Source organism: Loxodonta africana, chromosome 4 (genome assembly GCF_030014295.1).
Source record: "Loxodonta africana isolate mLoxAfr1 chromosome 4, mLoxAfr1.hap2, whole genome shotgun sequence".
NCBI classification, from domain to species: domain Eukaryota; kingdom Metazoa; phylum Chordata; class Mammalia; order Proboscidea; family Elephantidae; genus Loxodonta; species Loxodonta africana.
The window spans coordinates 87676458-87699490 of NC_087345.1; the positions used below are offsets into that span (position 1 = coordinate 87676458).

At 44.1% G+C, this 23033-nt stretch overlaps 1 protein-coding gene across 5 annotated transcripts in view; it reads left to right on the forward strand.

Annotated features, from left to right (window-relative positions):
- The window catches only part of CBX5 (chromobox 5), a 49048-nt gene extending 35982 nt beyond the window's left edge, over positions 1-13066 (forward strand). For 4 of the 5 annotated variants that reach the window (XM_064284120.1, XM_023557102.2, XM_003405065.4 and 1 more), the window contains 2 exons: positions 1862-1962; positions 3579-13066. In XM_064284120.1, coding sequence (XP_064140190.1) covers positions 1862-1962; positions 3579-3729 — 252 coding nt within the window. In that variant the 3' untranslated portion in view covers positions 3730-13066. The remainder of the gene's footprint in view (positions 1-1861; positions 1963-3578) is intronic. The other variant, XM_010597287.3, reaches the window with a different exon arrangement.
- Positions 13067-23033: the final 9967 nt, after the last annotated feature.

Consider the following 23033-nt stretch of genomic DNA (forward strand, 5'->3'; position numbering starts at 1 on the left):
CCACTCTTAAAAAGATTTTCTAAAAAGAATTGAAATGAACGTGAGAGATTAGAAGGTGCAAGTGAAAATGCACTCTGGGTTTGTGTCCGTAGTTGTTTCCCTGATCCATTTTATTTTTCACAATCTTATATTTAAAACTGCCCTATTCTGGTAAGGTCTGTATATCGTGATATGCTGTACTGATAAAGGACTTCAGAATGCCTAAAGAAAGCGAAGACAACATAGCATAAGACTTCTGACTAGCCATTGTGGCATATAGTGTGTGTTCCCTCAACCTTGGGTTTCTGTCCTTTTAAGAAGGCGTAATCTGAGCAATCTAGTTAGAATCATTGGCTACGGCAGGGAGTTTTGTTCCTAGCCCAGGTTCTAATGCTGCCGACCTTGAAACAACCCCCACGCATCCCTTACATCGTACTGTTCATCTGGGGCCCCTGGCAGCATTTGCAGCAGTGCTGGCGGCAGTCAGGTAGGCAGCTGGGCAGATAGGTGATTGTATGTTTTAAAGGTACAGGAGGGGGTTACGTTTCTTTCTTTACCAGTGCAGAAGAAATTTGTTAGTCGGCATTATGCCTGATTTAAGATTACTGCCTGTGTGATGATTTTAGCATTTTCCTCGGTTCGGCTCCTTTTCAGCAGCTTGAACATTTTTCTTTCATTCTCTCTCCCTTCCCTCCCTATGTGGCAAACTGTTTTCAGCCGCCAGCTATGATTTACGACTCAGTCCATGTGCCAGTATTCCAGCTGTGACCAGCTGTGTGCACATCTGGGAACTTCTTCCCCCTAAGCACCCCCAAAAGAGGCTATGTTTTTAAGAGTCAGTATTTCCGCTTGATCCGTACGTAAATGGAATTTTCTTCTCAACGTGGGTTCTGGTATCTTTGGGCACTACCTGAACCATGAATGCTTTGTATCTCTCAGAGCAAAGCAAGGTGAATATCAGATCAAAGAGACTTTATTATGAAAATCAGATATCAGAGATTTAGTTTGTTTGGGCAATCTTTCTAAATCTTCTTGTGTTACCACTAGATTTGCTTGTATTCTCTTCTAAAGACTACCTGGTTTGTATAAAATCATACCATTTTGCTCTTACCAGTGCCATTACACCTGGATTGCCGCTTGTCTGGATTGCATTTCAGCCAAGCTTCAATAATCCTCTAGTGAATTATCAGCTTGTTTTTGTTTTAATCACCGTCCAGTTCTGCTGTCTAATGCTAACAACTCATGCACTTCAAGAGGGGAGAAGCACAGATATCAGGGCTTTTTCTCCACCCAGGTGCATGGGAATTGGTATATCTGATCTCTGAAATTTGCCATTTTATACTGTTAATCTTGATTCGTTCTTACCTCTTACCTCTGTTCTTTCATAAGAATAGATGATTGTGAAAAGAAGTATTACAAATATTGGTCAATGTTAAGGTAAACTAAAAGTAAAAAAAAAAATAGTGGTATATTTGAAGTTTATAAAATGAAAAAGGGTTTAGTTGGCGTGAACATGGACTTGTTTATCATCTTACAAGCTAAAGCTTAGGGGCAGTCAACTTAGAACTTTAAAGCAATTCAGGGTGAGATTAGAGAAATTGGATGGCGACTTAACATTTTAAGTGATATTAAAGGATTTTAAGGATCACTCCTAATCTTTTGAAGGAATACCTGGAAGAGCAGCCATATCTTCTTGTAGAGACATCTCTTAGCATCAGTGTCACAGGCAGACCCAGTGTTGTACTTAAGCTCTGAGAATTTTTCTGAATTGGTGACAAAAATGGTGTCATGGTATTAACTTAGGTTGTGCTTTGTTGAACTGAGAAACAGGGTTTTTGCTCTTTCTCCCAAGCCGTAACCTTTCTTTATCTTCTATTTCTAGCAGAGCAATGATATCGCTCGGGGCTTTGAGAGAGGACTGGAACCAGAAAAGATCATTGGGGCAACAGATTCCTGTGGCGATTTAATGTTCCTAATGAAATGGTGAGAGATATTGGGGCCTCACTTCACAGTGGTGTTTTTTTGCCAGGGACTTGAATTTGTATGGAAGATAGGGTGGTAAGACCAAGTATTCCCAAACTGAGTATTTTGATGGTCGAGGATCCTCAACCGGTACCAGCTGTCGGTATTAAATGGGAATTAATGTTCAGAATGGACTTAAAACATTCTCAAGCTTTAGTATTAAGCCAAATTATATGATACTAGCCTGCTTACCAGGAAAATGTAGAATTGAGGTAGGGAAAGTTATAAACATGACCTAACCATTTTTTTTACACAGTTCTGAATCATTTACCGTCAGACCTTGAGCTTGTGGCCATGGGACAGGCGTTGGATGAGTATTTCTGCCGTCACTGAAGGCCAAGACCACTGAATAACATTTAAAAGAGAAAAATAATCTCAACAAAAAGCATTAAGGCTAATACTGGCCAAAGCACAAGTTATTTCACCCGGCAGAAAGAATGGCTCTTAGAGGAAAGTGTAATCCTTCCCCTCAGTTTGGTTTTTAAAGACAGTATGATTTATGGTGTGGCCCTCAGTACTTCTCTGTTTCCAAGTATTCTGGGCTTTTGATTTACGCTTGGTCTCTAAATAGAGGACTCGGGCTACAGTGCCACTAAGGAAGCTAATGACCTTAAAAATTGTATAATCAAAAGGTTTAATATTTTATCTGATTGAAATGCTGCTGATAAATTACCCCCAAGCCTATATTTAAAGAATCACTGTACTCTGTCAGAAGTAAGGAACTTTAGAGACTGCATTTTCCCACTCAGCTATATGTGATACTTACGGTTTATATGTACGTATTAACTAGCTTTTTCCACCACAGTCCAAATTTAAGTACCTTCTCTAAGCTGTGTGTATTCCCCTTTTGGCCCATAATACTTCTGTGAATTAAACATCTCACCTTTCTAGAAAAGGAGGTAGTTATCTCTGCCTGCGTCTCAGAATTTTAATTCAAAATATTTTTTCTTCATTTGGATCATGGTTAAGGAGATGTTGCTAGATTTTTGTTATATGTGTAGCAGAGCCTGTGCGTAACTTGTATAAATGAAGTTAGTCAGCTAATCCTACATTCATTTTAGTGTCTAGATTTTACATTCTTCCTTACTCCACCTTTTAGAAGTACTGTTGCTGATGTAAATTTCTGTTTTCTTATTGTTCCAATCCACAGTTCTGACCAAGGAGATAATGAGTGTTTAAAAGTCCACAAGGTGAGGAGGGCTAGGACCTCTTCACTTAGATGATCCAAAAACTAGATTAATCAACTTATACATGATCAATAGGTCTGAATGTAGGCTTGATTATATGTTCACTCATATGCTCACAAATAAGTATTATGGAAGCAGACTAAATGTAACTTATTCAGTCTTTTTGACTGAACCTACCATGTTTTGCTCCTAAATTCTAGCTGAAAACTCCTGTTTCTGTCTGATGTAGTAGTTAAATGATAAAGATGAGTAATTTAGTTCTTTTACTTATATTTCTCCTTGAAAATATTGAACTATTGGGGTCCTTTTCACCTTGAAATCAGAGTGAAGAGGAAATCAGGTAAGCTAAACCCATGCAATGGCATAAGCCTCTGTATTCTTTCTCTCCAGGAAAGACACAGATGAAGCTGACCTGGTTCTTGCAAAAGAAGCTAATGTGAAATGTCCACAGATTGTGATAGCATTTTATGAAGAGAGACTGACATGGCATGCATATCCTGAGGATGCAGAAAACAAAGAGAAAGAAACGGCCAAGAGCTAAAGGAGGGGTGGTCTCTGTCATTTCTCTTTGTATATAATACATTCACTTCCCTGCCTCCTGTCCCGTCTACCCATCCCTATCTATCCTAAACACATCCATAAAAAATGTGCTTATCACTGTGCTCCACAGGAGAAATGTTGGTATTGGTTCTCTTGTAACATAACTGATGGTCTGATTCATGATAAGTGTCTCTGTGAAGACCAGGCATTTACATACTGTGTGTAATTCCTACGACCTTTTCCTTGCCCAGTCTCTTCCTCCTGCTCTCCTGTGACCTCAAGATGCGTTTTAACTTTTTAATCTCCTTAGAGTCTTGGTCTTTTCAGAATTGGCCACTTTTTAGATAGGGGAATTTTGTTACAATGATGATGAGTTTTGGTTTCTTGCTTTGGTTTTTAGAACATGTTGATGACCAGCTGGCCTTTGTTTTGAGATGTTGAGATGGAAAGCATGCTGCCCATCTGTTTAAAAAGCCAGCAGCAACTGCCTACCTTTTGGGGCTTTCTCAGTCTCATTCAGCCCTACCCAGAAGAATACGGGGTTCCTGGTGTGGTCTTTTGGGCCACCGTCTGTTGTTGTTCTCGCCCATCCTCCCAGAATAACTCCATCCTTTGGAGGACTGGAAAATTTATGGTGAAGTTTCTTGAGCCCCAGGATTTTTGGCCCTGTTTCTTAGCAGTCCCTTATTCTGCTTCTGCAAGGTGGTGTCAGTCTGCCATAAGATGGCCAGATTATTAACTGTGGACATTTTTAGCTGTCGTACGTGAGGGTGATGGGGTAGGGGTAGGATACAATTGTCTTTATTATTATCACATGCGGTATATATGTATTATTTCCTTCCATCTCTCATATTTGGAATATGTATTTACGTAGGTATGAGTGACTGCCTGGTGCTTGCTTGTGCCAAGGTGCTAGGCACCCTCTAACCCTGCCAACTTTTGTGGCCTCCCGAAGCATTCCTGTTACCAAAGAGGCTTCAGACCTGACTCTCACTCCTCAGTGGATGCAAGTTGCCCCTTCATGCGATTATTTTCAGTGGGAATTTCTTGGAGGGGAGCCATTGGCCACAATACCAATTTTAAACATTCATAGTGTTTGTTGTAGTCATACATTTCCTGCTTTGTTGACTCTTGGATTTGTCACCAAGAGTCCCTAAAGTATTAATGCTCGTCCCTTTTTCTGCCCTTAAGCTTTTAGTTGTATTTTTTAAAATGCATTTCCTTGGAAGACTATCACCTCAGAAAATGACAGGCCCTGGCATTTGCATGTTGGCACAACCGTCTCCCCCGTCACAGCAAAATATTTCCTTTTCGGTTTTCTCTTGCTTTGCCATTATGTTGAGGTTATTTTTCTGAACATATCCTACTTTTGTCCCCCAAGAAATGCCCTACTTCTCTTTACCCTCTTTTTGCAGTTGAGGAGGGCTAGAGGATCAGGACTAAAAGTAAGGAAATAAGCAGGGTTTTGAGCATCTTTGTCCCAGCCTCAAAGCTGAGGAAATAAGAATAAATGCTTGAAATAGCCTTAACTCTAGAGTTCACTAGCCACTAAGGCTGTTTTTGTTGTTGCTTTTGATTTTTAAAACATACAGTTACCTGGCCAGGAGCGTTCAACCATTTCTGGATTATTCACAGTAATGAGGGGAATGGATAGATTGCTCCAGTCCACAGATGAGCCAAACAATATGCAAATCATATCCCCATTCATAGCATTTGTTAACGTTGCTTCCCTGCTCAGCTGCTGATTGAATTCTGTATGCGTGTGTAAATTATGTCAAAAAATTATACTGCACAATTGAGAAAGCTGTTGCTGCAGTGATGTGACGGACTGGAACAATGAAACTTTTGGTTTAGGTCATCTAGGGAGATCCTTCTGAATGGTAATTTGATTGGGTGGGAACTCATAACCTAAAGCTGAAGTAGGTGGGAATTTTATCTCCACCTTCCTTTATTTTCTCTCTAAAAGAATTAAAGGCCAAAATCAAGTGCTAGATAATTGACAGTTGTTAGTACTTAATTTGATGGGCATCTAAAAGAAAAAAGAAATGATGATCAGGAAGCAGATTTGTCATATAAGTAACCAAGGGTATCAACTAGGGTAGACAAAAATAGGACAGGAGTGGGCCAGAGCCCCTGAGGTGGTAATCTGGGTCTCTTGACTTGTAGTCAGAGAAAATGGCAGTCTTACCTATGTAGTGAGTGTGTACCTCCCATTGGCAGTGGGCATATAAACTGCAATGGCCATAGTTTTGTTTTCCTTATTTTTTATTCTGCTTTAGATGAATGTTTACAGAGCAAATTAGTTTCCCATTGGATAGTTTGTACATAGAGTGTTCCATGACATTGGTTACTTTCCCCACAACGTGTCAGCACTCACCCCATTTCTGTCCTGGGTTCCCAGGTAGCTTCCGTCCAGATTTTCTATCCCTTCCTGCCTTCTTGTCTGCTTTTGGGTAAATGTTGCCTTTTTGATCTCATATAATTGATTGTTCTAAGGAGCGCGTTTCTCTGGGGTGTTATTGTTTATATTACGGGCCTGTCAGTTGTTTGGTTGAAAGGCAGTCTCCGGGAACGGTTTCAGTTCCAGGTCAGAAGGGTGTCTTATGGCCATAGTCTCGGGGGTTCCTCCAATCTCTGTCAGACCGGTAAGTCTAGCCTTTTTTGTGAATTTGATCTTTTTGTTCTACATTTTTCTCACACTCTGTCCGGGACCCTCTATTGTGGTGCCAGTCAGCAAGCAGTAGTGGTAGCCAGGCACCATCTAGTTCTTCTGGTCTCTGGGTCGTGTAGGCTGTAGTTATGTGGTCCGTTAGTTCTCTAAACTAATTACTCTCTTGAGTCTTCGGTTTTCTTCACTTTCCTTTGCTCCAGACTAGAAGATAACAATAGTTGTATCTTAGATGGCCACTCACAAGCCTGTAAGACCCCAGATGCTACTCACCAAAGTAGGATGCAGAACGTTGTTTTTATGGACTCTGCTGTGCCAGTTGACATAGCTATCCCAAGCCTATATGGTCCTTTACCTTCAAGCCATGACCATATTTTTAAAACCAAAAATCTAGGATGTGGATGAACAGCACAACAGAATTGGTTCTGAGATTGGTCCTGAGAAATCTGGGTCACGTGGTTGGTAATATTTAAGACATTCATCAAAACCTGATTTTCTTTTAACAAAATAATTCCATTATCATCATGTACCCATCACCCTTTAATACCTTACTCTTCACTCCATCTTTTTCCGTCCTTATTTTATTGAATCGCAGTCTTGTACTGAGTTATCGCTAGAACAACTTCTTTTCTCTCCATATCTACTCCCAGCTGGTTCTGTAGAAATGTAGGGAGCCAGAGGCCAATACTGATTTGAGCCCTCAGCACAAAGGAATCCAGATAGATGTCCGCCCATGCCCCTGGCATTTGTTTGTGTTGAGGAATTGCCCTGGCCCTTTTGGAGAATTGCGGCCTCAAACAGAAACCTGTTTTCATACGTTAAGAGTTAGTAGATGTGGGCTAAGCACCCTTAAAAGTCTAGGTCCCAGGTTCTCAAAATATACTTTTTCTGTGTTTAGTCCTTTTTCAAACATCTCTTCTAGTAATCAGCATTAAATGATCTCCCTTTCCACAAACTGTTGCAGAGCTTCACCAAGCAGAGTCTACCAAGGTCCATTTAGCAGCTGTCTGATTCTTGGGCTAGGCAGATAGCCATAATGTTATGGTCAGCTGTTGAAAAAGTCACCCTGGATGCAAGCGCCCATTTTAAACCTGTAGAGAGGCATATCATTTTCCCTCCTTCAAATACCAGTCCAGTTTTTGTCTGCTCTAGGGAGCATTTGGCGCTGTGGTGCTCCTTAACACTCAGAAGTTTTTAGATGATCCTTGGCAGTCCTCCAGCCATATCTGCCTTCTGCTTTTTGTTGTTGATGAAGGGCTGGTCCTGTTCCCATAGCTTGGGCAGATAGATTATTCTTAACTCTTTATTCCTGTTTGGTAGCCACACTGCAGTCCATTTTCCTTATATTCAGGCCAAATTACAGGACCTTGGGAAAGGTCTTTGGGAATTTTCATCGTGTCATTTTGTTTATTTGACCCAGCTCACCTGAGGTACAATAAGGGGTCCGAGGGATCTGTGTTAGGGCTGGGGGGTGATTGTCTCTGCCCTTTAGAGTTAGAAGTTGATGCCTAAAATACTACTTTGCAACAGCATGAGAACCCTAGGAAGAGTTAGATCATTAGATTTGAAATACAGAAATTGTTTCCCACAAAGGATGTCAAAGGAAAAGCTCATTTTACATCTATGACTACCCCATCCTTTTGGTATAGATTTTTTAGAGTAAAAATTAACAGTGTTATGGTCTATGCCTTCGTAATCAGACCACCAGGCGTACCTGCTGCAAGGCAGAGAAGGGAAAGATCTGGACCCAGTATATTCCAGGTTCATGCTAGCCTTACCCAGTAATCATAAAAATTACGTTTTTAAAACTAGATGCTCTGAATTGGGTGCCATCTGCCCCCCCACCCCCAAATCATAGTGGTGGATTTGCATTGAACTGTGTATTTTCTGGAAACCCTGGTGGTGTAGTGCTTAAGTGCTATGGCTGCTAACCAAAAGGTCAGCAGTTCAAATCCACCAAGTGCTCCTTGGAAGCTCTATGGGACAGTTCTGCTCTGACCTGTAGGGTCACTATGAGTCGGAATCAATTTGACAGCATTGGGTTTCGGGTCTATATTCTATCCACTTTAGCCTACAACAGCATTCATTTCATTCAACAAATATTTTTGCCCTGGGGATACAAAGTTCAAAAAGACAAAAGGCCTACCCCCTACCGCCACCCCCATCAAGAACTGTTGTACTGGATAAGGATGAACTGACCAATAATAATAATATTTCAGTGTAATAGGTGCTGTAAACAGGGGTATGTATTTCTGACATGGAAGCAGAGACAACTGGCTGATGTGAGTCCAGTGTGTGGCTTTAGAGTAGGAGGGTGACATAGATTGGTTCATCTGTGGAAAAGACTTAAGACCTTGGATGAACTGAGCTACCTGGCCATAGACCATAAGAAAGGTTTGTTTTATTCTAGAAAATAAATATGTCTGAGGGCTAGTTAGAAATGTTGTTATACTGAGACAGCAACAACAGGTTTGGGGGGCTTGAGAACCTCTGATTTCTGTCCCTATTTTAGGCTCTTTGCCATAGTATTTAATGGTTAATCATTGGTTGTAGGAAGTATTGACTATTGCAGGTCCAGTTATGGGTTACATTATTGTGGGTTCTGTAACAAAATTTGTTCCTCATGGATATTTTATCAGAGTTGCTCATACCATTTTATTTTTTGGAGACAGTAAAGTGAGGCCAGCTTTGAGCCTAAAGCAGGGATGTGCTTTTCAATGACAAAAGATTTGTTAAAATGGAAGCTTGGGGCACATCTTTTAACACCTGAGCATTTATTTTGGGCAGTGTTTTCCAAGTAGGGACTTATATCAATTATGTGGAAACCTTTCCTAGAAATACGTATTCCCTGGACTTTCTGATTCAATAGATCTAGAGAGGTCTAGGGTGGGGCCTAACCCCTTTAAGAAACAGCCTGACCTTAAGGTTTTCAGTTCTGACCCATGTGACCACAAGAAAAGATACTTACCCCTGCCTGAATAATTCAATGTTGACTAGCTTTGGAAGTCAGAATTCTCAGAAGTTAGATGAACTGTTCTGAAAAGTATAAAGGTTCTTTGAATAGCTTCAGAAAAACAAAAACACAGTTCTAGTTTCTTTTTTGCTTGAGCTGAATTTCTTGAATTTTAATCTACCTCATCTTGTCTTTTTGGAGTTACTTCAGCTTCTTGTCCTTGCCATTTTAACATGCTTGATTTGGGATCTTTTCTAAGATGGAATTTTTCCTGTTCAGTGATAGCATGTTCTCCTGCTTTGTCACCTTGATCCTCGTTTCATCTAACATCATCTCATCTTGCTCTTCTGTCAGAATGTTTTAAAATAATTTAAAATCTTGGTATATGAGAAGAAAGTGATCCTCTATTTGTCTCTGAGGTCAGTAAGAGAAGGAGTTAAAACAAGGTGCTGGGGGAGGTGACAGTGATCATCAAAGGAGCCTGCACTAGAGGCAGCTGGGGAGGAAAGAGCCATTAATTAAGACAATTTCAAAGTCAACTGATTGTGATCATTAATGTCACAATAGATCAAAACCTAATTATCACAGCCTAGGTAAGAGCCATCAGTATTAATCGGAAAATCTAATAGGAAACTATTATCAAGAAATTAGGCCAAATTGAATCCAGTGAACTTTTTATCTTGTCATTCTCTCTTTCTCTCTCTGTCTTTTTTTCTGTGATGTTCCCTGGGATTGGCAGGTGTGACCCTAAGCATTGATTCAGGCACAAGTGGCTGATTCATCACACTTTTTAAGGAATTTTGCCCACTCCAAACACTGACTGAACCTGAACTGTCATTGTCATTTTAAACATTAGTCTTGAACTTTCCTACCACCTAGACTTGTCCAGTGTGATGAGCAGTCAAAGTTTATGTTTAGATCTTGGGATGTTTGGTTCTCCCTGTGAGTGGAGTATCCCTGGTGATCGTACTGTGTGTGTTGATAAATTGTTATTTGAGCTTTTGTATGTAGAATCGTGTAGCACTGGCTGCTGTGAGAGGGTAGGGAAGGAAGGAGAGGCTTCCTGCCTTTGAGAAGACCTGAAAAGATAGAGTTTGTGTCATAACACTCAGAGCTGAAGTTAGTATTTTGCGGTTAGGATTTGATTCCAAACCACGGCTGTCTATGGGTTTAGTTCCCCTTCTGCCCTCATTTTAGGATGAAGGACATAATGATTTACACCAGAATCCAGAATAAATATGGGGGGTAGGGGAGAGACATTAGATGTTTTTTCTTTTGTTAGAGAAGTTATGCCTCTGGCTGGAGGAAAGAACATTATAAGAGTCTGACTAGTTAGACACTCATTCCCTTCACCCCCCAATAGAAAAGCAGGGGTCACCATTTACATCCTTAGTCTTTAGCTGAGTTTGAAGATACTGCAACTCTTGACATTGAGTTGAGGCAGAAAGGGGAGAGGTTCTGCCCTCTGGGTATTATGGGAGAAGGGATGAGAAGCAGCAGGAGGGTGTTTGGAGATGCTAGGATTTCTAGCTACTAGCTTAACCTAGAGAGAATGCTACTGCTGCTGCCACCACTGCTGTTGCTGACCTTTCCCCACCAGCCTTGCAACTGAGACAACACTACCATGACCACCAGTGAGGACATGGTTCTCATTCTTATTCCAGCTTGAGTGCAGTCTTCGCCTCATTCTAGATTTTAGGGATCTCTCTTTCTCGATATAGAACTTTGAGAAATCAGTGTGACTTAGTCCTTCTTCACCTCTTAGGGATAGGTTTGAAAGAATATAATACATGAAATTTTGAACTCAAAGGGGAGTGAGGGTAAAGTATTTCTTTGGAAAAGAATTCACATCAGGGTTCCTGTGAATAGGTGATGCCCTTCATGTTTAAAATGTAATCTTATACATCCATTAACATGACTTTCAGAAGCATTTTGTTTCTGCAAGGTTCCTCACTTTATGCTAGGTAGATAACAGGCCCTCAGTTAATACTTGTGCATTGATTGAGTTCACAGAGTGAGGTGTACTTACCAGCATGTTTCCTTTTGCCATCATGTGCTCTCTGAGAAGTAAAATGCTCTAGGAAGTAGAATAGGAATTGAGTGGATGCTGACCATATCTGCCAACCTCCTCAACTGATTCTTAATGACTGACCTTGGGCAAGTCGCTCCTTTCAATGCCTCAGTTCCCCATCTGTCAAATGGGGGTAATAATACTGACCTACCTCACAGGGGTGTTGTGAGGCATTGTAAATCAAAGTTGATAAAATAGAGTTCTCAATGGAGGATGCCTTGAGCCGAAATCTAAGCCTGTCACACGCTTAATTCAGTCCTCACTGAGCTGTCTCCAGGGTTGGAACTACTTAGTGATCTCAGCAAATTCTTTGCCCCCCACCCCTCATCAAAGCTGCTAGTTCAGATGTTGACAGTGTTTTCATGAATGTTGGAGTTTTAATAGACCAGACTTAAGAGGTTATGGGGGAAGGCACTTAGTATTTTCTATGTTTTGCATCCACAAAAAAAGACTGTTTCAGACCGAAGAGCATTGGGTTAGGGAATCATGAGGCAGAGATTCTACTTCTCTTCTGCAGTTTGGAGATTAAGGTCCCATTCTTCCTGGCCTCGGAGCATACTTAGGGTGTCCCAGGAGCAAAGCGATTGCCAGTGGTTTTGATTTATATCCTTGCTTATCACTCCTTGAACTGATGCCAGGACAGCTCAGTCACTACACACCTTAGTAGTATCTGTACCCGAGCCTCCGGCTCATAGGAACCAGCTGGTTCAATAAACCTAACTACCACCTCCACCCCACCTCACCCCATGAAAAAAGAGCCACATTGAAAGTTTTTTTTCTCTTTCAGAAATACGTTTAACACTCAGATTTGGGCATTGATACTCCTTAAAACGTCATCCAGTTCACTGTATTTGGCATCTGTCATCTCTTTTCTCAGTGTCCACAGGCTGAACCTGACCTTTTCTTTCTCTGGTTTAGGAAAACTTTGGACACTATTTCTGTTTGCCCAGGTGTGGGCTCAAGAGCCTTACTCTTCCCATCTCAGTGTAGGGGCACAGCCAGCTCCTCTTCCCAATAGGGCACTTTCTCCTTGGCCCTCGATTTGTAACCCATAAAAAAGCACAAGGTCCTGGCCCCTTGCTGCTATCGTATTGCGGTTCTCTTTGTGTTTTGTGGACTTTGCTCCCACTGTTGACTCAGCACTTGGTATGCCAGACGGTTCTGTGGAGTTGTGGAGGATGGGGGGAGCACAGTCTGATACCCTGCCAAGTAGCCAGGAGTCAACTTGCCCGTGGCCTGCTGGCCTCTCCACCACTTTCCACAAGATGGCATCTAAGGCCTAAGAGGCTGGGTTTCTTTCAGCACTCTACCATCCTGAGTAGCAAAACAAATTATACTTCGTAGTCAGACTTCCGAATGGAAAGTGGGAAATTGGATTCTCTGTGGACTTTTTTTGGTTTGTGGGAGAGTTTAGGTTTTGTCTCGGTTTTATTTCAGCCAAACATGTCTGCTTTTTTTTTTTTTTTTTAAGGATAAGTGATATATATATATGTTCACATTTTAAATGTAAGTGTTTAAAAGTAGGCATTTATGTGTTTCCACAACTGACATCCAATGCAGACCTCATTCTCTCCCCCTCTTCTACCTTCCTCTTTTCCCTCTTTTCATACTCTTGTATTGGTTCTAATAAATGGTTGCTTTTCAAATATGGATCCTGAGTGGTGATTTGAAGATATGGGTCTCACACCCCTTCTTTAATTTGGGCCCTGGAGTGTCAGCCAGCAGTCACTCATCCCAGCTTCTGATTGTTGGTCTCAGACTTACTGCAAATAGCTGCTGGGTGGCGGAAGCGTACGCTCTCCGAAGAGAAAGTGTATTGTGTTAGCACTTTAATCCCTTAACCACTTGAGATTGTATGCCTTCCTGGTTTTCATGCTCTTGTCTGTCCAGGACTGTTGAGAGAATAAACGTTATCGTTTAGGAGCCCAGGGGCCCCTACATCAGTCAGCTCATGGTTATTAGAATTTGTATCACTACATCAATGATGTAAATCAGGTTTGGAAATTCCAATATGTGCTTGTGAAAGTAGCTTTGTTTTTTGATAGCTTTGTATTTTAGTATCTTTCTGGTTTGCTTCATAAATATCAAAGAAACTGTCTTTTCTCAGGACCTAATGCTTTTGGGGTAAGAACCAGGGATCTGGGGGAACAGTTGGAAGCTGGATGATGAAGAAGAGTTACATGGCTAATCAAGAATTTACTGGGTGGTCTAAGCCTGATGCAGTTCTGAATAATGAAGATGGGCATAAACTGTCACGGAAGAGTGAGAAGTGAAGATGGAGCCATTCCCGGAACCCACACGTCTTCCACTGAGATGTGACTCTGAAGACCGAGTCCTGTGTTTCCACCATCTCTTATCTGCAGTTCTTTCCTCTTGTTTTCCCTTCTTGCTGCTGAGTTATAGGGTCTCATCAGTCTAATCTCGTAAAGTCTTATGAAGACATCTGTAGGTTGGCTGGCTTAATGGTCCATGACCCCATAAACATGGGACAAGAGAGCCATTTGGTCCACTTCAGAGCCAGACCCTTCTGGACATTATTTATTTCCTACCTCTGAAGCCTGGACTGCTTGCCCCTGTCCTTTTGCTCTCTAGTTCACACCATCCTGCTGCTTTGTCTCTGCCTCAGTCAGTCCCACTGGAAAGTGTGACTGCAGGATTTTGATACCCCTACTCCCACTCCTAAACAACTGGGTCTTGGTTTTTGTTTCCCTCCAGTGAGTTGAAGGAGTCCTGGTGGTGCACTGGTTAAGTGCTCAGCTGCTAATCGAAAGTCAGTGGTCCGAACCCACCAGTGGCTCTGTGGGAGAAACCTGGTGATCTGCTCCCGTAAAGATTAAAGCCTAGGAAACCTTACGGGGAAGCTCTATCGTGACCTATAGGGTCACTATAAGTCAGAATCAACTTGACGGCACCTAAAAACCAGTGAGGTTGGGGCTGTGCCTGAATGGCTTCCATTCAGATGAACTCCACTCATAACTCCTCCCGGGAATCTCCTAGTCTGCTGGAGATGTCCAGAGCTGAGCACTTCTGCCTCCTCTTCTGTCTTCACTGACTGGCTGCACAGCTAGTGAAATCGATGAAACAGTGGCAGCCTGGGGAAAATGGGAGGGCCGCTTAAGGGGATCGCGGCTCAGAGCTCTAAAGCGCCATGTTACAGTCCGCAGCCCCCAGACAGCCTCTGTCTTTGGAAGGGAGTGTGAGCTGGGGCTGAGAGCATGTGCAGAGTGGAGTCCCTTAGAGCTTATGGACACGCGAAGCTGCTACCCGAGCCTTGAGAGTGACCTGTCGGGGGGGTGGGAGGGGTTACAGATTGGCAAACAGGCAAAAGCTGAGCTAACTATTGTGTGCCTGCACAGGCGGAGTAGGGTTCTTTTATTCAAGCAGTGATGGGGGAATGATTGTACAGAAAACCAAGAACTTGCTTCCATAAAATCAAAGACAAGCTGAAGGCAGATGAGCGGAAGGATCTGGTTCTTGGCTCCTGCTCGGGGTCCTTTTTCTCCCCATTGCTCTCCGACTTTACCCACCCTCTCTGCAGCTGTGACGTCTTGCTTTCCAAGTTCTGGCTCCCAGTTCTTTCAACTTATCTATTTGTGCGTCTGTGTTTGTTTGTTTTTTTTTTAGTGGTTTCTCCCCTTTTTCTACTGTATTGTGTGTGTGTTTTCTTTTTTCTTCCCATTTCTGTGTTTTCTCCACTCCCTTTAAATTTCATAAGCAACCTCAATTTGGACATTTAGTTTTAGCCCCATCACATTCTTTCTTGCAGCAATCTGGGACTCTTTATGAGCTGTTTCTACCCCCGGCTATCTCTAGGAAACAGGTGCAGCTCCTTCTGTGTATAATGTGACGCCCTCCCAGACTTAGAAGTGATGCCGGCTCAGTAGCCTCATGCCTCTTCTCACCCTTGTTTGATCATTTGAGCCAGGGGGAGTGGAAGGGATGCTGAGAATTGAGCTTGCTAATAAGTTTGGGGGTTATTTCCCCCTTTTCTTACCCCTTCCTGCTGCTGCTGTCTTCTGGGGAAGGAAGTTGGTAGGGAGCTGAGGCATTGGCCACAGCTGCTCCAGCTTGTGAACTTCTGCTCCTATATCTGCTGGTGGGGGGGGGAGGGAGGGCAGGAGAGTTCTGCAGTAGAGTCGGGGGTGGGCGGGTGATCTGGGGCCCTTGCCTGTGCCGTGCAGGAATGGGGTGGGCCATGCTTTCATGCATTTTCCAATACCATACAGCACCTCCCTGTGCAGCTTGCTTCCCCCTTGCCTTCCTACTGCACAACCCATCCCCACTATAATCCTCTGCTTCTTTTAAGTTTCAGCTATTCTTAGCAGGGGCCGGGAGAGCCCAGCTCCCAGAGACCTGGGTCTGACTGTGCTCCTTTGTCCTCTGTCACATACCTCTAGTTTCTGCCTCAGCATTCTAGTCATGTCTGCACATGGAGTTGGGAGGTAAAGGGGTTGGAGCTGCCGCAAGGCCCCAGGAGACAGCAGGGTTGGGGCTATCTGCTGCTCAAGGGTGCGGGCACATCTCTCCTCTCTTCTAGACCAGGACTCGGAGGATACACCCTTTCCGTGTTTTCTCTGTCTTTAACCTCCTCTCTCTCTCTCCCTGACTCCTCATTCATCGCCCTTTCTCAGTTACTGTTTTTCCCATCTTCTCAGTTCCTCTTTTCCTTTTTTCTTCAACCTGTTTCTCAGTTTCATGTTGCCAGTAGAGAGCTAATGAGAGGGGTTGGGGGGAGGCGTTCAAAGGGAAAAGTATAGATCGTTTTTCCTCTTCCCCTTTGCTGCTCTAGGGAAGGAGGAACTTGCTTCTCTAGCATCTCTGCACCCTCAGCTCTCCTGATTCTCTCAGCAATGATGTCTAAAACAGGGATTCTTAACCTTGAAAAATAGTTTCAATTCTTACAGGGTTCCTAGCAATTGAGTGTGTGAGGGAGGCCCTTGCCATCTTCAGGAAAACAAAGCCAGTTCTCTTTGTGGTGTATTTCTGTTAAAATTAAGAGCTCATTTTTGAGAATTTCATAGGCTTCCTTGAGATGATTGGAGCCATCTGGGGTGTTGAAACAAGACTGGAAATCACTGGTCTTTAGTGCCCAGTTAAATCAGTTGGATTCTTATTTGCCTGAATGTTTTGCTCCCTTTTTGGGAAAAAAAAAAATTTTTTTTTCTTCTTTTTTGGGGGGATCTCTTTTTGCCCCATTTATTAGCCTAAGAGACCATGGGGCAGGGAGAACCACTTTCCTGACCCGCTCCCACATCCCTAGTAGACAGGCCCAGCCTGCCTGTACGGAGGAGGTGAAGGACAGTAGCAGGCACAGAGATTGGATCTCTCATCCCACCCTTTACTTCTCCCCATGCTTCTTTCATTAAAAGCAGAGAAGAGGGTTTCTGGTTTGGATTAAGGAGCTGGGTTGGGGTTGGTTGGGAACCAAGTTGCAAGCTTGGATAGAGGAGGTAAAAGGAAAAAAGGAGAGAGGCACAAGGTTGTACCTTTGAAAAACTGTGGGATCCTGAGGAATGAAATAAGAAAGAGTGGACGATGAGAGCCTTGGGAAAACAAATGATGTACAGATGACACGTGTATGCCAAGACACAGATCCCAGGAATGTGGAAGCTCAGAGAAGGGCAGGCGAGACCCTCTGAGGCTGTGTATCCTGCCTCCAGGCAAAATGTCTTCTTCACCTAGACAAACACAGATGGCAGGAACTTCACTACTGAGGAGCTCTGGGCAATGAATCATTTTAGCATTCATCCTCATGTGTTTTGAGTTAGAATAGTCTTTGCTCTGGACTGCATGACCTCCCTAAAATCGAAACTATTTTGATTATTGCAGAAGACGATTTTGCATCCCGAATGACTTCAGTTTCCATGCTGGAATGGGGGATGAAGAACCTGGAATCTCAATATTTCTTCCCTCAATCCCCGGTTCTGCTTAGGTGATCCCAGGGAATGCATATAGGGAGGGAGGTGGGCAGTACAGGACTTGTGGGCCACAAGTAGTGGTACCTCACTTCACCTTGGAGATTTCTCAGAACTGAATTGCTGCTGTTGTCTCCAAAGATGAAGTGGGGCAAACAGCCCCCCACCCCTCAAGGAAACAGGCCCAGATGTGGATGAGAGTTGGAGGAATATTAGTAATTGAAATGTAGCTCTCCGTACATTGGAGTCCTAGTGGCACAGTGGTTGAGAGCTGTGGCAGCTAAGCAAAAAAGGTCAGCTATTTGAATCTACCAGCTGCTCCCTGGAAACCCTATGGGGCTGGTCTACTCTGTCCTATAAGTCAGAATCAACTTGATGGCAATGGGTTTTCTCCATACATTTGTGCTCATTTGAATATATTAAGCTCTATTGAACCCAAGCTGAATCACTCTAATGGAAGGTAACCAATGGCCTAGGCAATTCAAAGCACCAGATACTCCCCAAATCATTTATGACTATGATTGAAAGGTACTTTGGATCCCTCACCACCATTCCCCAGCAGATCCACTGTTTTGCCTGGATCAGCATTAGAATGAGCACATGCTGGCAAAGATGGGAGAGGGACAGGAGGAGGTTTAGCAAGCAGTCTCAGAGTTAGACATTTGCTATGCATTGTCCACCATGAGGATACTTGAACACTGATACTTTTCAAAACCCTAGCTGACTGGACCATTGGGTGTGGTATAGATTGGCACGCAGGAAAGGCTTTGGAAGGTGCCTTGTGGGCTTCTCTGGGCCAGGAAGAAGTCATTAAGGGGTACTGCTGTAGACCTGCACCAGGACAACCATACAAATCCGAAGCAAAAACTTGCGGGCATTGTGCCTCTTCAGGTGGAAAGGCAATGAGGGCCTCTGGGGCAGCATGCTGTTGGAAGGTTAGAGACACAATGGCAGGATAAAGCGTGGATTGAGGGAGATTAGGAGGCAATATAAGGTCCCAGAGCACTGAGAAAAAATCATTAGATGAGAATTCAAGCCTGGCTTTGTCATTCACAGTCTTTGTGATTTTGGGTAAATTAATTCACCTCTCTGGACATCAGTCTCCTGAGGGAATTTAGTTCAAATGTTGAATAATTTTATTTTCACAAAATAGTTTATCTTTTAAAAAATTAACAAAAAATTTAATAAAGGGAAAACTAGAAACCATACTCCTATCACCTTATTATATTTTTGTGTGCTTCACCAGATTTTGCCCATATAAGAAAAATTCCTATTTTTATATAAATATTGTATATGTAACATCACAAACATCTGGAACACTATATGTTCTTAATATTGTTTAAAATGATAAAGTACTCTGCGTGGATTCTAGCAGTATCTGTGGTCTGGAAGTCCCCCTTCTACCTCTGACCACTTCATTCATCTCAGCCTCTTACCTTTGAAGTAGTAGTGGTTCCAGTGTTCCATCCTCAGCTCTTATTCTCATCCCACTTTGCTTTCTCCTTCTGAGATATCTCTTCCACCCTTATAATCCCAGCCACTGCTTATGGACTGATGACCCCAAATCTGTATCTCTAGGGCTCAACTGTTCTCTGTGTTGCTCACTTGCCTTCTGCTGCTGCCTCGTCAGCGTCCTGGGGACTCCTCAAATGTAGACTCTTCACAGTCTAACCCAAACCTCCCTTTACTGCATCCTTTCCTTCCCTTCTCCTTGCATTCCTCATGGTGGCACAGTGGTTAAGAGCTTGGCTGCTAACCGAAAGGTCAAGAATCCACCAGCTGCTCCTTGGAAAATCCACAGGGTCACTATGAGTCAGAATCAACTCGAAGGTGACAGGTTTGGTTTGGGTATGCTCCAGGCCAAACCATGTACCACCACCCCCAACCAAACCACTCTGCATATTTTCAGTGGTTCCTTCCTCCCTGAGACCATGAATTTCTCTAAGTAGAATTACTCACTCCCTCTTCTGTGTTTTTCACAGCCCTCAGCATCTCATCTATATTAAGATATAAACTTGAATTCCTGTGGACAGAGTCCATTTCTAGTTCATCTCTGGATCCCCGATTCCTGCCTCTTGGCAAGTGCCTACTAAATATTTGTGGGATGAATGAGTGGTCAGCATCATGATTCCTGCTTGCTTCATTTTCACCAGTGCTGTCCTTATTGCCACTGGTCAGCACCCTCACTTGTCACCATCATTAACTCCATCATGACCACACTCCCTTCACAGCCAGCATTATTAACTCCATTGCCTGCACCATCTCATCAATGACAGCAACCCCGAAAAACCTTCATTAACATCTGGTCCCAGGGGATAGTATGCAAAGAGCTTTACAGATGGAGTTATATGTCATCCCTGCCTTCTGGGGCTCATGGTCTAAGACATAGCTGGCGCTTGGGGATGGTCATTACAGACTTTCTGAAGATGAACAGTGAAAAAGGATGTGAAAAATTATATGACATGAGAGAGTTTGGATTTGTCTCCATCATCATCAGCAAATTTGAAAGTCACCAAGAACACCAACAACGGTTGGCAAGATCTTCACTTGCTCAGACTGTTGTCCACAGTCCTCCCTCTTCCTTGCTGGTTTCTGCATTGGACTGTTCTAGTCCCGATACACTACCAGTAAGGCTAATTCCAGCAGTGAGGCTGCACCTGATGCCCCTTGCAGCACCAGAAGGTGTTGGCTTCTGAGTCTGGGGTTTCCAAAACGTGGTTCGCAAATCATTTGGGCTCTGGTGATGTCCTGGGAGAGGAAGCACAGTACAGAGAAGAGGATTAGAGGGAGGTGATGAAGAGCTGGAGGTGGTGGTGACAGTTCTAGGGGGAACGCATTTGGGATGGAGAGAGGATTTCTACAGGGTGAAAAGAATAGGAAGGAACTTAGCCTCAATGAAGTGAGGAAATGGAAGTAGAAAGGATGGGTGCATTAAAGGAGAGGAAAAGAGTAAAAAGAAAAGCGAGAAGGATAAGGTGTAAGAGTAAGGGTAGTGTTTCTCTGAGTTTTGTCCAGGCACTTACCATGAAAGAAAGGTGGTGAGAGTCTTGGCAGGGACAACTTCATCAAACCTAGGATGAGGGGTGAGAGGGCGGGGGATTCCAGTGGTGCCCCAACCTCTTGGATAAAATAAGTCCTGACCCTCCTACCCCCAGTCTCTATAAGGTAGTTGAGTTTCAGTTGTCTTACCCAGAAAAGATGCCTGGTGGGACTCTATAGGTGGAGTGGACAGGAGTCCTATATCAGTCTCTTACTGTTGAGCACATCCCTGTCTTGTGTGAAGCTGGATCCAGACTATGTCTCTTCATGGGTCAAAATTAGGGCATGATTGGCTGTGATCAAGGACAGCCTGGGTAATTTGGGCCTTGGCACGTGCTCTAAGTCAGCCAGCAGAGCAAAAAGCCCTAGGAAAAGACAGAAAACACTCTGGCCTGGGAAATGGGGACCAAAACCTGCCTGGGAGAGGGGGAAAGTGGAGAAGGATGTTTGGACTAGAACTAAATCCTCAGAGGAAGACCCAGAAGGGCCCATAGGCCTTTAAGGAACCTGGTGGAAAACGCAGTCCAGTTAGGCAGCCTGAATGATGTCTGAGGCCATTTGGGGGGTTTGTGCTGCCCTCTGGTAGCCATTGTGGGAACAGCAGAGAGGGCCACTCTAAGTCCTTAAAAAAAAAAACAACAAAAAAACTAGTGCCCAGGACCCTAATCCTACCAGATGGATATCTTGCTGTCCAGCATGTTCTTGCAGAATGTATACTGCTGAAATTCTAGGCCCTGAAAGCCTCAAGCCTCTTGGTTTTGATGTTAGTGGAGGGGCTGTCCTCCCCAAGGGAAAAAGGGCAAGACAGATCTTCATGTCTTCTGTCTGGAATCTCAAGAAATCTAACACGCTTTGACATATGTAAGCATTTTATGTACGATATTATTCAATCATTACAAAGTTCCGATTAAGCAGTCAATATTATTCCTGTTTTACAGTTGAGGAAACAGCCTCAGAGAGAGGAAGTGATTTTTCCAAGGTCATACAGCACCAGAATTTGAACCCAGGTCTCTTGACACTGAGTCTAGTGCCCTTTCACAGCTCTCCTTTCATAATCCCCCTGGTTTCCCACTGCTCACAATCTTGGGGTGCTTGGAGCAGTATGTGAGGACCCAAAAGTTACGGGGAAGAGGGGGTTCTGCTATGGGCTCGTGGTTGTCAAGTAAATGCTGCTTGGGACTAGCAGAGCCCTGAGTATGTCTGTGTGCTAGGGGTGCCTGGAAGAGTCGTGGCTCCATTCATTTGTTAATTCACTCATTCAGTATTTTGGAGCATCTCCTGGCCTTCAGGCTCTGTCCTGGTAACTGGGACACAGCAACGAACAGACAAGGTCTCTGACTTAACTGAGGGAGCTCACAATCTGGTGGGTGCAACTGACAGAACGTTTGCTCAGTAAATGCTAATAGATGGCTTTACATATCTGCAGGGGATGAGAGGACTGTAGGAGGCCTGCCTGGAGGAGGAAACATCTGAACTAATATTTGAAGAATGTGTTTGTCAATCAGACAAAAAGGAAGAACAGTCCAGGTGGAAGCAAGGCTCATGCGAAGGACAGAGAGAGGGAGAGAGTGCATGTAGTTTCAGGAATCTTGAGCAGTTCTGTGTAACTGAAGTACAGGCTTCAGTTTTCTGCCTGGATTTGGCCTCATGCAAGAGATAAGACAGAAGCAGGCAGAATATGAGGAGGGGCTTTCCTTGGTGACTGTGAACACCATAAGATTTATCCTGCAAGCCTAGGAAGTCCACAGTGTTTTAAGCTGTTGACCTTGGTCAGATCTCTTTTAGAAAGGTACCCCCGGAGGCACGACTACCACCTAACAGATTATGCACCAATCCTGGCAGGAAAACCTGACCAGACATCCCTGGCCCGAGGCGTCAGGGAAAGGTGATTGCGCACTTTCAGGAGACATTGAAAGGGTCCAATCCAAGAGTGACAGGCACCCGCATCGCAGTTTCAGGTTTGGCCTGCGGCTGTGCGAGGCCGAGGCAGACAGATGCCCAGACGGTGGCGCGAGCCACGGGAGGCTGGTCAGGGCAGAGCTGCACCGGCGGCAGCTCTCAGAGGCTTGGGAACCCGCCTGCCCCCGGGGCGTGAACAGCCGCTGCAGAGGCGCGCTGATAGAGCGCCCGCCTCGCTTAGGGCCCGCTCGCCTGGAGCCACCCGCCACGAATTTATGGCCCAAAGCCAGATGCAGCTGCGCACAGCTGGGTATGCTAATGTATGCAAATCAGCGCTGTCCGGGCCGAGTACTGGTGGCGAGCTGAGTCACTGCGCGGGGGAAGGGGAACAGCATCGTTACTGCTTTTCTGCTCCCCAAAGGAGTTCAGAGCAGGTGGAGGGTGTATCTTCCCTGTCCTGACGGTCCCGACTCAGGACCGTGATCGTTCACCGTGACAGCGTGTCCCCAATGACCTTGTGCTCCCACGCTCTCACCACCCCCCCCATCCGGCGTAAGGTGCTGGCAGAGGGAAGACCCCTGGCGCAAGAACGCCTAAGTTCCTATGTTGGTCAGTACTTGCTTCCTTCACCATGGGAGGGTAGGGGTCGCAGGGTAGGGTCCGAGAATCCCACTTGTCCCCAGCCTCGAAGAATTCTCTTTCCTTACCGCCGGGGAAGAGATGGGTTAGGATGCTTGTCTTCTTTCATTCCTTCATTGCT